The 14,177-nt window shown below is 48.5% G+C and overlaps 1 protein-coding gene across 1 annotated transcript; it reads right to left on the bottom strand.

Moving 5' to 3' along the window:
• Positions 1 to 5,285: 5,285 nt before the first annotated feature.
• Positions 5,286 to 9,010, bottom strand: LOC119279984. The gene is made up of 3 exons (XM_037561012.1): positions 8,725 to 9,010; positions 6,437 to 6,687; positions 5,286 to 5,643 (listed from the first exon to the last, which is right to left on the bottom strand). Exons 1-2 carry the CDS (start codon positions 8,816 to 8,818, stop codon positions 6,476 to 6,478), a joined length of 306 nt encoding a protein of 101 aa, XP_037416909.1. The 5' UTR covers positions 8,819 to 9,010; the 3' UTR covers positions 5,286 to 5,643; positions 6,437 to 6,475.
• Positions 9,011 to 14,177: the final 5,167 nt, after the last annotated feature.

The raw sequence follows: 14,177 nt of genomic DNA on the forward strand, positions 1-14,177 counted from the left end.
GGGGGGGGGTGAAATCAGGAAGCTGCAGCCAAGAGGGCAAGTGGAAGGGGCTGGTCTCGCTGCAGCTAGCAAGGTTTCCTTTTAAAGAAGGAAGGAGAGAGTGGTATGGTGTGTGGCGTGCCTGCGGAGTTCACTGACTTTTCTAACGTGACGAGCTCTTTTTTACGGCAGTCACATAGCAAAGACCATGAATATGTGCGTCGTGAGAAATAATCTCCACCATAACTGGAAGACACCGGGGGAAGGGGAAGAGCTTAATCCCTACGCAATCTCTTTAGGCTGCCAATACTTCACAGCTATTATGTGCTTAAGAGGGTCTATAATGGGGCGCCTCAAACCGATCTTAAACACCCGGGCGGTCCGGCCGGTCACTGACCGGTTGAAAAACTCAACCCTCTCGCCTCAAACCGGCCTCAAACATCCGGGCTGACCACCACCCCTCATATCCAGCCTAAATGTAGGGCGGATATGTTGAGGCCCGAGAACGTCCGCCACATCGGACTGACAGCCGGGTCACACACGAAATCGCCTGAAAACCCAACGGCCCGTCGGGCGTCTTCTCCGGTGGGAGTGTGAACGCCTCGTGGCGTCGCTCCAACTCGCCGCCCGATGCCAAAGTCTGGATGTTGAAGCCGGACGGCGTCCCCCTGCCCTAGCCACATCCTCTTCCTCCCTCTCCGCGTCGCTAGCCTGAGCTCATTCATATCTTTTTGTCTCCCTATTCCCTCGTCGTCCGCCTCCGCCATTTCCCAGCGGAAGAAGATGACTTACAATATGCTAACGCCAGATCGCCGGTTCTTCAGGAGGAGATCCGGGTGAGGTGCGCCGCCCGGATCGCAGCTGGCCTGCCTCCGGACTCGCCGGAGCCGGAGGAGAAGGACATGGATAAGGAAGAGGAGGGGAGCAGCAGTCGAAGCCCATGGAGGTGGCGGATCCCGAGGAAGAGGAGCCGGTGCCGGTTGCAGGCTTCACCATGAAAGACGCCATGGCGGAGTTCGACGGAGACCGACGTGCTTTTCGACAAGGTGGAAGTGGAGATGGAGGCCACCGTAGAGCCGGAGTTGCATCTGCTGGCCACTTACCCGGAGCCCGGAACGGAGATAGTGGACATCTCCAACGACGAGTAGTCTAGCTTAGGTTTAGTTGATCTACGACTACGTAGATGTTTACTTTGCATGGTTTGTATGGTCTTAGGGACTGAAGTATGAAGTATTCATATACAGAGATGAAATTTTAAGGGATGCCCGATCATTGCCCGCGGACGAACCTAGGCACGTCCGCGGGCATTTAAGAGGCCGGATTTGTAGATGCTCTAACCATGTATGGGCAAACTCTCCTGGCCATATTAAGGAAGGAAGTGATGTTCGTCTCTGGTTTTCTTAACTTGATCAAAATTTTGCCGTTAATAATTGGGAAAAACATTGCTCTTTTATTAGATAACTAAAATCTCAAGCTTTTATCGAGTCTTTGCAACCACAAGTCTTTGCAACCACATCAATAGATGATACAATCATAAGATTTCAACTCTCGGCCTACGCATCTAGGAGGCACACAAGAAAAATCACACATGGAAACAATATCGACGGGAGCTGATATGTATAGGTGTAAATATCTCATAGAAGAGAACTTTCCTCTTATCAAAGACAACCATGCATGTTCCTGAAAAAATCATAATTATCAACAAATGGTAGCTGTCTCAAACTGTGGATTAGAGCCCACAATGTTTTGCATAATCTCCGCGATCAACGGCCAAACATATTGGCAACACCACAAAGGGTTTTAATGAGCAACCACCATGAACTTTGTCTTTTCATATAGAAGGGATTTTTGATAGTTAATAAAGAAAATTGGCTGAAAAATAAAAGCCAAGTGCGCCACATAGACTGAGCAAAATGACATTTGAAAAATGAATAGACTGGAGTCGCAAACAATATGAATTTTTTTCTTTATAGCTAGAGAAACAAAGGAAGCTACTGGTAGCTGCTTATTTTGTCTTAGGAAGTCGGCCATATGCATCAACACAACTAACATTCAAGAAAGGTACTTGTCATACATATAGATCATCTTACTTTGACATTTGTAGCGAATCCCCCAAGGGTGCATGCATGATGCAAGGTTATTGAGTCGTCCTTTTTCAGAAGGAGGTTGCCTCTCCATCAATGTGATGCATACATCTATATTATTAAAGTACAAGTAACATCATTCGGCATTCGGTACAAAGAGAACACATCAAGGACATATAAGCCACAATCGGAGTCTAACAGGAGTACATGCATGGGCACCAGGGAAGGGAATGACTTAACCCCTACGCGATCTTTATAAAAGATGTGTCTGCCACTACTTGGCAACTACGCTTAACCATGCACGCCCAAACTCCCCTGGCCATATGAGGGGAATGTTGTTTATGTCAGCTTCTTTACTTAACTTGATCAAAGTTTTGAAGTGAGAATCATATATTCAAAATTGCGCAAACATTGCTCTTTCAAATAACTCGAGCTTTTATTGTTTCTTTGCATTTAGGATGCACACAACCACTTGTACATCAAGACAATATCAACGGGACATGGCCGATGAAAAGCCACTCGGAAAAGAGAAGTAGAAGAGAAACGTGATAAGGACCATTCCAGCTGATCACACGCCACTGCCAACAACACCCAGTGATCCTCTAGTGTTTGAAGTCCTCGGCCCAGTACGAAGATGCGGAGCCAATGCGTTCATAAGCAAATATTATGTGGCCGAGAAGCAAGCTTCGCCCTATGAAAGAAAAAAGTGTTTCTGCAAAATTAAAAAATTACCAACACAAGGCATATATCATCCAATTGAAAAACAGCCACATCATCCAATCGCAAGACATATGGGCGACACTACAAGGGGGCATAAACTCCACCCGGACAGCGAAATGACATTTGAAAAATGCACATGATCAGTCGCAAAGTAACAATGTGATTTTTTTTCTGTCATGTATAGGGAAGCAAAGCAAACTATCTACATGTGACACAACTAACATGACAGGAAAAAATGAACATATCCATCGCAGCCTAATTTGTCTTCCGAAGTCGGTCAAGTGCATCAACACAACTAACATTCAAGAAAGGTACTTATCACACATATAGATCATCTTACTTTGACATATCTAGCTAAGGGTGGGTGCATGCAAGACGATGATGTAGGCTCAAGTGCTTGTTGTTTTTTCTACGTGTGTACGCACATCTAGACCGGAGAGACACAACACAAGTGATCGTTCTCACGAGCTAGGTAAGGTTATCCAGACCGCGGCAGTCACAACTAACCATCCTAACTCGGAGAGAGGTGCATGCACATGGCCGCTAGCGCCATGGGCATCTGCTCTAACTTTGTTCGGGCTACCGGCAGCACGATCCAAGTCGTGGCCGTCGCTCTCGCGGCTTCCGTTATCGAGGGCGAGGACCACGGCGTTCACGCCTCCCCATCTCGGCGCAAAGCCGGCCAGCGGGCCGCAGGCGCACGGATTGCCATCTCTTCCTCAACAGGGAGCTTTGCTTCTGCCGTGAGGCAGCTCCGTTTCGGGAGCCCCTGCCCCGGATCGGAAACGCCGGGACCAACCATTTATACCCCCTTCAAGAGCGCGACGGCGACCCGCGCCCGCGCGCGCTTGATCGAATCCATCCATCGGCACCATGCATGGCTCTGCGTGCCCGGGTGGTGGCCATTCGGGCGATGCCACTGCGCGAAGATGAGGGGGCAAAAGAGGAAACAAGTGGTTAAGCACCACCCACCGGCTACGTGCAGAGAGAGTAATTGTGTTTGGAACACTCTGGTGGTGAAGGGAAAGGAACTGTTTTCGTTGAAAAGTACACTTCTGATCTCAGGATTAACACTAAAATCGAAACAAATGAAAACAAATTTTAAAAAATATTGTGGCAAACATTGACAAAAGTTTTGTGCGCCTGTAAATTTCAACGTGAAATGATATTTGTAGAAGGCGTGGCGAAAAAACAAAATAGTCACTCCGAAGTGCTTTTGAAAGTGACACTTTTTTTAGCATTGATTTTTGTTTTTTTGGTCACGGCTTCTACAAATGTTATTTCACAATGAAACTTTGCAAGCATTGAAAACTTTTGTTAATATTTATCACAAAAAATTAGCTTTTTTATTATTTTATGATTTTACTGTTCATCCGGGTTCATATGGGCTCGAGCTAAGAAACTCCATGTCATGTTATCGTGATCTTTACTAGTGGTAATTCGCGTCTAAGCTTGGGCTCATCTGCAACCGATAACCAGTAAATCCAAAAAATTCTGGATGTTTACACATTCGAGGACTTATGGGGGAAAATCAGGTCCAAACAATGATTTTTTTTCAATGTTTTTTTCATGTTTTTTTTTTTTTTGCAACGACCTCCTCAAATGTGCAACACCAACTTCTGCATGCACATCGCGCATTCAAGCATCTTAGATACCGGAAAAAATTAGATTGTTTTGAATATTTCTATTTTATTTGAACTTGCTTTGCAGATGCACCTAGACACCGAATCGCTGCACTCACTTCACTAGCTGTTGCTACTTTATTTGTTTTTCTCCTGGTGGCAGCATGCAAGCAATGATCGATGGACCACACACGTTGTGGCCTTTTGTATAGAAGTATGCAGGCCCCCTTTGCATTTACCCTGCCAGCCCGTTGTTTATCTTGAGAAACGATGTTACAAAGTCGGCCTCAAAGAGACCCTGGCTCAAAAGGAGCATTGGGCTTGTTTCAGGTAAGAAGAAAGATATCCGTAATGATTCACCGAATCATTGCTTTCAAGCCATGGCCATGCGCAATATGTTGTCCGCATCAGTACATGTATATACTGGCTTGTTCATACAGGGGTCATGGGCATCACACATTTTGAGAAGACAACATCAAAGCTCAACATGAGCTGAACAATGGAAAGCGGTTAATTTCTGTCACATGCCTTAACAGTTTTTCGTTTTTCACTGGCATGCTCATGATATAGCAGCAAAAGCATAACATTTAGAAAATTAGTCCATATGGCAACCCTGCTTCAGATCAAACTAAATTTAAAACACCACGAATCATCTATGTTCCTTTTCAGTGAGCAAAAAATAACAGGTTTGAGCCATTTCCATTAAGCGGTACTGCTCTATCCCGGGCGCAGAGAAACAGATCACTAGATTAGGTATGATCATCATTATATCATTGAAAGTACAGTAATCTTGAGCGGATGCCTTAGGCTAATCCAGTAAGACCCTAAAAGTAAGTAAAAGGCTAATCCAGTAAGACCCTAAAAGTAAGTAAAAGTGGTATGGCACCAGAAAGCATCGAGTAGAAGAAAAGGTTGCATACAGAACTTAAACAGAACCCAGAGCCCCCATGTGCTATACGCAATACAGCCAGGAAGCATGCTACAGTAGAAGAAATCACTGGCTGGGTTATGCCTTTTACTAGAGAGGTGTATATATATCAGAACCTGTTTTGCAACAAAAGAATGTTTTCGAAAACCTTGACACTTTGTAGAGCTATTTTCATGGATCGTGAATGTCAAGATATTCACCATATATAAAACTAAGGTACAGTAGACCTTCCTCAGTAGGCTGTCTGAGTTTAAATACAACAAATTCTTTACATTAACACAAAGATGATGTGATGATCTGCCAGCAAAACCTGTCAAGAACGAGAATTTGTATTAAAAAAGAGTAAAAAAAGATGTCTTGTGCTGCAGATTTTCTGTTACTAAATTCAAGACATATTGGTTATGTAAGCTGTTTAGATTCAAACGCAAGACAAGTTCACACATTTTCCACTAAATTGTGTGGCATCATGTACCATTATTTAGGATAATCAAACTGGTTATGCCTTTACATAATTGTGTGGCATCATGTACCGTAAATATCCTCATTGATTTTATTGGTCGCATGCATGCAAGTACACGAGAAGGAATGTTGCTTGGAATCAAAAGAGGTTGTCAATGAATCACAAAATTATTTGGTTTGAACATGTAATATTTGCATCTGCCAAAACTTTTGGCGCGTAATATGATAATACGAGGCTACAAGCAATGTCTAACTTTTCAATATTTAACTAATGTCTTGTATAGTCATCATAAGAACTTTGTGTAGTTAAACTACTAAAATGATTGTGTACATAGGTACCCCAAGGCCCAAACACCATATATCGTCATTAGGCAAGCACCTGTTTTGGCCTTTTTATCTTCAACTAGATTTTTGCTGGTCTAAAACTGTTCAACCAATAACTAATTAAAACTAACGAAAAAACTGAAGTCCAGCATTAAGATTAAGATCAGGGAAACTTATGTGAGCACATTAGGCAATGAAACATCACAGGACTAAGTACATGAAAAAAACACATGTAGATACGAAATCAAAGTGTCAAAGGAAGTACTACAATATACAGAGCGTTACATCAATCATATATGCTGCCGTAGTGATAGATATACCTTGTCAGCCAAGATACTTTTGCTGTACAGAGAAGATTATCAATCTCTAAGGCCAAGCTCGACCTCAATGTCATCATCCTCTTCAAATAACTTCAGCAGCCGTGCATGTTGCTCCTCTCTTTTCTTCTTCTGCCAATACTTGAAAAGGAAGAATGACAACAGACCGGCTGCACCAATTCCTAGCAGGACAAACAAAACTGTTTGGCCAGTGTGACCTTTTGACTCATCTTTAGATGCATCATCAGCTAGTCCTGCAAACATCGTAGATACATTTCAGTGATCTAAAATCTTGAGTGTGTACTTGGGCATATGGATAACTTAAGTGGTTTATTCAATCTATGTGTGCCCCAAGCTTGGAACAAACGTTAGGACCTTGAAAATAGAACAACAATGCAATACAGCAGCATCATTTTCTCAACAGAAAAAAAAAGCAACCATCATCGGAGGAACCCTGCCCACGTTTTTTTTTTTGGTTAAGAAGGAAATGAGAGGCACAGGAAACAGATCACACAAAATCTAACCATAGCGGCAAAATTCCGCACCCACCGGGAGTTAAACCCAGACCGATGTGGACACACTACAGCGCTTCCAACACTGGGCTACCACCCAGTTCTCAACAGCAACGTTTTCTCACTTTTACGGCTATTGCTTCAAGATCAATGAATCTTGCGCTATAGCATCCAACTGAACTGCATTTCTGCTATCCTGTGCTAGCATACATAACCATCACTATGTATGAAACTTGCACAAAACCATTTGCAACTGCTACCTGCTGGATACCAGATACATTTTCTAGTTGATTCCCAGTGGCAAGCAGTACAGGCAAGATCTTACTAGCTGGCAAGCTACAAATCCTATGATAACCTGGCTGACTTTGGCTGATTTCCATACAAACTATCATAAGTGACTGAGTTACTGAATCATCGTGTTGTTTAAATGGAAACCCTACAAAGTACATTAAAAGAACAAACTGAGATTGTTCAGACATGATGCTAATTGATCACGACTTATGCTATGATGTTGGTTCAGATGTTTCTAGACAACCTGGGATAAATAAACCCAGCCCCGACAATAATTTGCAGTAACTGTATAGCTAGCACAATTCTATTTTATCTTTCTTGGGAAATTTAAAGATCAAGCTAGAAAAAACTCGTAAATCCGCTCAGCAAAGGAACAAAGTGAACGTAGCAAGAGATGGGGGGCTACATTACTAACAACTCTATTACACTATTCGGTTCTGCAGCAAGTTGCATCCTACTTAGGCTGCATCACCAAAAGTATGCAATGGTTATGATTTAGAGCAAGAAGTTAGTTTTTCTTTCCAATTTGAAGCTACTATAAAGTAATGGTCAGAAGTATGACCGCATGAGACCGCTACATTTTGGCACAACGCTTTACCATAATTTGGGCACACCAAAGTAAAATAATTGAGTCGGAGCTGGCCATAACCACCCATATGACACATGGTTCTATATTAAACTTCCTCTTTATCAAGGGCTATGCTGCTCTAGACTAAAAAACAGTTAATAGATATGAAATGGCTTGGCTTTTATCATGAAGAGAAATGATTGTAAAAGCAATAAAAACAATGCAATACTAAAGCCAGTGATGTGGTTCAGAGACAATAATTCTGTAACAGTCCTAGCAAAACGCGACAAATAATAAAGTGGTGTGCCCAACATATGAATCTTGCTTTTGCAGTTTCCTTTCTATGCAGTAGTTAGCCATTTTGCTAGTTCTTGATCGTCACCTCGATAAGGGGCGGAAATAGCAGAGAAATGCTAATATTTATCAGAGGCTCCAAGTGTGATGCATCAATCTGGAACTAACAGCTCTAATTTTCGGCACGCATTTTCCGCAAATAGTTTCGACATCGATAGCAAGGAGCTGACTCTAGCGCATGCACCTATTTGTCCCATGTAATTTCTTATTTCGACTTCCAAGAGAAACGCTACAGCAATCCAATCGACCTGAGGCGAAAGGCCAAAAGTATTGGACTGAAATCAGGATCCTACGGTTAAACTGGTGAATTTATTCATGAAAATAAGTGAAACTGCCACGGGGATATCGCGAGCTCTTCGGCCTAAATACAAATCTTCATAATTAAATAGACTCGCAAACCATAATAATTCTGCACTTGACGATAATAACGGAATCCCGAATCCCCCAATCAGCGGGCCGGCGACTCTTCGCCGATCCCAAGCGACGCCCCTCAGCCAGATCTCCAACACCCCTCGCAGATCCCGGCGGGCTAGAGCAGATCGAGCGGGGCCGGAGGGAGCACGCACCTGTGGCGAACTGGGCGCAGATCGCGGCGGCGGCCAGGAGGAAAGCAGCGGCCGGGCTGGATCTGCTGCCGCATGCGCCGAGCGGCCGTCTCATCTCCGCCTCTCTTCCCGCGCCTGCGTCTGCCTGGCGACCGCGACGACGAAGCTGCCGACACCTCCTCCTCCGCCAAGAGCTCGAGCCGTGTTGGTGGTGGATCGGAGGTGAGGTCGGAGGCTTGGGTGCCGTTCGCCTTCGGTGCGGTGTCTTTGCTTTATTATTATTTGTCTGGTGGGTGGGTGTCGACCGGACGCGCTGTTCGTTCTTGCCCTCGAAGGCTCCGTTGCACGCACAGGCACAGCTGGGCGGTCGTTCTCGGCGTCTCCGTGCCGCTGCCAGTGGGCCCCCAGTGGGGGTCTGCCAGCGGGTTGTAATGAAAGGGTGTTTAGTTTGGGAACGTATCTTCTCAAAGAAAAATCTTCTGAAAAGAAGTTTGGGAACGTATCTAGCGAGCCATCGAGCGAAAACGCTCCTTCGCGAGCGAGCGTCGCAACGAGCGATCTCATTTCCTCGCATTGTCGGAAGCCGATGGCTGATGGGCCTACCCATGAAGACGCATCAGCCCACATGTGCGTTGGACCCTCCTACTCTCTCTCGCCCGTAAAACTTAATCTCACCGGCCCCCTGATTTCAACGGGCGGGGCCCGGGGTGGGGCCCAGATTTACTTTAAACAATAGCCCAAGACTTGCTAAAACGGGCAAGTGTGGCCTGTTGGAATTCGCGCGTCGCAGCGGGCGCGCGCGAGATAGACTCCCTCGCCATCGAGATAGCCATCCAAGAGGCCAAGATTCCCTAAAAAAAATCCAAGAGGCCAACAACACCTTAAAAGCATATGTTTTTTTTTAAAGATCCAGCTCGGCTGGCGTTTCATTCATTAAGCAGAGAGAAGGCGGGAAAACAAGTGTTGATCAAGTGATCATGGGGTGAGGGGGAGGTTACAGGCCTGCGTACAGGCAGCAGTGCTAAACTAGCGCTATTTCTCACGGTACATTCCTGAACGGGTGCTCCATGCATTTCGCTCCAGCGATCCTCCGTTGCTCCATGTCTCGCCTGCAAGCCTCAGTGATACTTCTCACGCATACAGTCTTTCCTCTGAATGTGCATGCGTTGCCTGCAAGCCAAATGTGCCAGCAAACAAGGGCCAACAGCGATTTTGTTCCCCGACGGAATCTTGGGGAGGCTTGGTCGATCATCCTTTTAACCTGATCAACAGTTGTTGTTCCTGAGCTCCAGCACGAATGTGCCAGGGCGCTGCATCCGCACCATGAGGCCACTTGGTCCCAGACTTGGACGGCGGTCGGGCACTCCCAAAAGAGGTGCGAGGAGGTCTCGAGGCTTCGGAAACAGAACTGGCAGAAGTAGTTGTTGGGCCATCCGCGGCGTTACAATCTGTCGCAACACCATAACCTGTCCAGGTGCAGGAGCTAGAAGAAGATCTTGATCTTGCCTGGCGCCCAGATTTTCCAGACCGATCCTCTGAAATTCGTGGGCTCTGCAGCGGCTGAAGGTGGGAACTGGATGTCGTATGCTGATCGCGCCGAGTACTGGCCTGAGCTGCTGATCGTCCATCTGATCGTGTCTTCCACTCCGTCTTCCATTGTGATGTTGGCTGCACGGATTTCTCTAGCCATTTGCAACACCATGGGCATGATGCTCTCGTGGTCGCCGTGCCGCGGGTCTAGGACCCATCTGTCCTCGTGCAACGCGTCCTTGACCGAACGGTTTTTCCTGATGGAGCGCGCGAAGACTGCCGGAAAGGCCTGGCATAGAGGCCTAGCTCCTAGCCAGGTGGATTGCCAGAAGGAGGCCGTGGTGCCGTTGCCGATGGTGACCGCGGTGCAGGCCGCGAACAGGGCCTGGTCAGTGGCGTCGCAAGGAGTGCCCGAGCCGACCCAGGGACGGTCCGGTCGCGTCCAGGAGTACCAGAGCCAGCGCAAGCGCAGCGCCCGAGCGAATTTGTCTAGGTCATGGATACCCAGCCCACCAATGCGCTCCGGCGAGGTGATCGCCGACCAGCGCACCTTGCATTTTCCACCAGAGATCTCCTCATCCTGCGCCCATAGGAAGCGCCGTCTTGCTTTGTCGACGTCCTTGAAGAATCGTTTCGGTGCTTGAAGGGCCGTGATGGCGAAGGTGGGCATGGCCGAGAGGACGCACCGCACCAGCACTCTTCTGCCAGCGATGTGCATGAGCCGACCTTTCCAACCGGCCAGCCGCGCTCGTATCCTGTCAAGGATGAACTGAAGGTGTACTAACCTAATTTTTCCCACAATGATCGGCAGCCCTAGGTATGTAGTGGGCAGCGCTGCGACGACCCCCTGAATCTAAGAAGAATCGCGCCGAGGTCTATGCTTTCACAAGCAATCGGGATGACTGAAGATTTTTCTAAATTCACTCGCAGTCCTGTAGCTTCACCGAAGAGGTGCAGGATGAGCATCAGCTCGTCTAGTTCTTGCTTGATTGGGTTGATGAAGATGACGGCGTCGTCGACGTAGAGGCTGGTGCACATGCGCGCGCCCATCCCCGGCACCGCGGTCAAGAGGCCTGCAGCGGTTGCAGCCTGAAGGAGCCGGTGCAGGGGGTCGATGCAGAGGATGAACAACAGCGGGGAGAGGGGGTCGCCTTGTCTCAACCCGCAGAGGTGCATGAACGCGCTGCCCGGGACGCCATTCAGGATGCAGGAGGACGATGACGTGGAGAGGAGCAGGGTTACCCAATCGCGCCAGCGCGCCGGAAAGCCCATTTTATCAAGCAGCTCGAGAAGAAATTCCCATGAGATATTGTCGAACGCCTTTGCAATGTCCAGCTTCAGCAACAGGGCCGGGGTTTTTAGGCGATGCAGAGATCGTACAGTGTTCTGAACGAATAAGAAGCTGTCATGGATGCACTTCGTCTTCTGGAAAGCTGACTGCGCTGGGGAAATGATCGTCCCAATGACCGACGCCAATCACATAGACAGTACTTTGGAGATCAGCTTGGCGATCGAATGGATGAGGCTGATCAGTTTGAAGTCGCGCATGCATGAAGCCCCGTCTTTCTTCGGCAGTAAAACGATCGTGGCAGAGATCAGGGCTGAGAAGTTGCCCCCCCAGGCTGTAGAAATGATCAAATACGGCCATGATATCATGTTTGGTTGTGCTCCAGCAGGTGCGAAAGAAAGTGCCCGAGAAACCAACCGACCCCGGCGCCTTGTCAGCGGGCGAGGCGATGACAGCAGCCCAAACCTCCTGCTCGGTGAAGGGATTATCCAGGCCGGCGTTGCTGACAGTGGGCAGGTCAATTCCATCCCAGTTTATTGTGCAGCCGCGGTCCCGCTTGGTGCCCAGCAGGTTAACAAAGTGATCATGGGCGGCGGCTGCTTTATCAGCGTGCGAGGTTGCAGTGTGCGAATCAGTCTGTAGGGAGTGGATGAAGTTCTTCCTTCTTCTTGTGTTGATCTTGGCCTGGAAGAATGCAGTTTTGGCGTCTCCAGCCCGGAGCCAGGTGATTCTTGCAGCCTACCTTTTGCGCGCGCGCTTGATTGCTGCCAACCCCACGAGCCTCTGCTTGAGTTTCTTGCGCAGGTTGGATTCTGCCGTTGTGAGCTGGTGCTTTTCTTGTGCAACGTCAAGCCTGAGAATGATCTCTGCTGCCAAGTGGAACTAGACTTTTGCATCGCTGAACAATGACTTGGACCAAATCTTCAGATCATGGGCCGCTCACTGCATCTTGATCTTCAGTCTGGCCAGGGGACATGTGCAGTCGACCGGCCGCAGCCAGGCCCGCTCGACCGTTTCCCGGAAGTGTGGGAACCGCGGCCAGAAAGACTTGAATCTGAATGTGGCCTTCCTGTTGGGCGCAGCCGCGTCTGCTAAAAGGAGAGAGCAGTGGTCGGAGCAAGCGGTTGACGCGGCCATGAGCATGTGCGAGGGGAAGAGATCATCCCATTCTGTGTTGCAAAACACCTTGTCAATGCTCACCATCGTCGGGTTAGTCCTCTCATTTGTCCAGGTGTAGCGCCTGTTCTTGCATTTTATCTCCTTCAGGCCTGCAGAATCGATTGCTCTCCTGAACTGCCCCATGATCCTCCTGTTCAGATTTAGATTGCTCTTATCCCTGGCCTCGTAGATGATGTTGAAATCACCGTTTATAAGCCATGGTTGCCCTGCTAGAGGAGCTGTCTAAACCAGTTCAGCGAGAAAGGAATCCTTGAGGGCGTCGTCAACCGGGCCATACACCGTCGTCAACCAGAAAGAGCAGTTTCTCTGAATGACTGAGACTCTGGCCGTGATGGAGAAGGCACCAACGACGTGCGTGACAAGGTCTAGCAACTGCTTATTCCACAAGATCGCTGCGCCACCACGGGCGCCCATGGCCGGCAGGACCGCACAGCCGTCCAGGGTATTACCACCCAGCTCACGGACAATTTCAGCAGACTAGGCTTTGAGCTTTGTCTCTTGCAGGCAAAGGATACAAGTCCTGTGGGATTCAGCTAGTTCTTTGACAACAGCTCTTCTCGCTGGCGAGTTTAGTCCTCTGACATTCCAACTCATGATAGAAATGGGCGTGCTAATCATTGGGCACAAGTAGAAACTCCAGCAGCATTTGAATTTCATTGATGTAAAGCAAATACAGGTACACATCCAACCTATCCCAGGCGCGCTAGAGACCACCAACAGGCCCCAAGAATCTCTGGCGCGAAGCGGGCCAACAAGTCCTGACACGGAGACTACAGACGGCTAACATTGATCCTAACTTGGAACGGCTTAAGGCCGATCGCTGCTGGCTAATGTTGAAACGATGATGATCTAACATAACTAAACAACTGTAGTTGCAGCGTCCGGGCCGGCCATGCCGCCGGCGATGCGAAGCGCCTCCGGGTCGAGGCGAGTGAGCTTGGCGATGATGGAGATGTCATCGTCAGAGAGGGGTTCGTCGAAATGGTTGATCAGCGCCTCGGCAACCTGAGCCGTCATGGCCTCCTTTGGCCCCAGCAAGCCCAGCTTCTTCACAAGCAGGAGCGCGGTGTGTTGTGCCACTGGCACCTTGGAGTTGGCCGCAACCTGACGTGCACTCTGCCTGGTTGGGGTGGCGCCGACTCGATCTTTGGGGGGAGGGGGCGGAGGAGCGCCTGGCTGGAGCGGCGGGAAGGAGCGGAGCCGGGGCGTCGGTGAAGAGGGCGTGGCCTGGCCTTGGCGCGTCGGCACTGCTGTCAAGCTGGAGCTGAAGCACTTGTTGCGTCACCGCGCTGACTTGGAGCCTGGTGGAGACGGCCGTTGGGGGGGCCTGGCAAGCCGCGGTGATGGAGACCGACGGGAACTCGAGGGGGCGGCAAGCGTGTCGGTGATGGCCTGATCGATCTCCTGGAGGTTGCTGTTGCTGTTGCCGGCGCGGAGAGGCGAAGGAGGGGCGTGATCGGATGATTCAAAGAAGGCC

Source organism: Triticum dicoccoides, chromosome 1A, assembly GCF_002162155.2.
Source record: "Triticum dicoccoides isolate Atlit2015 ecotype Zavitan chromosome 1A, WEW_v2.0, whole genome shotgun sequence".
Taxonomy (NCBI): Eukaryota; Viridiplantae; Streptophyta; class Magnoliopsida; order Poales; family Poaceae; genus Triticum; species Triticum dicoccoides.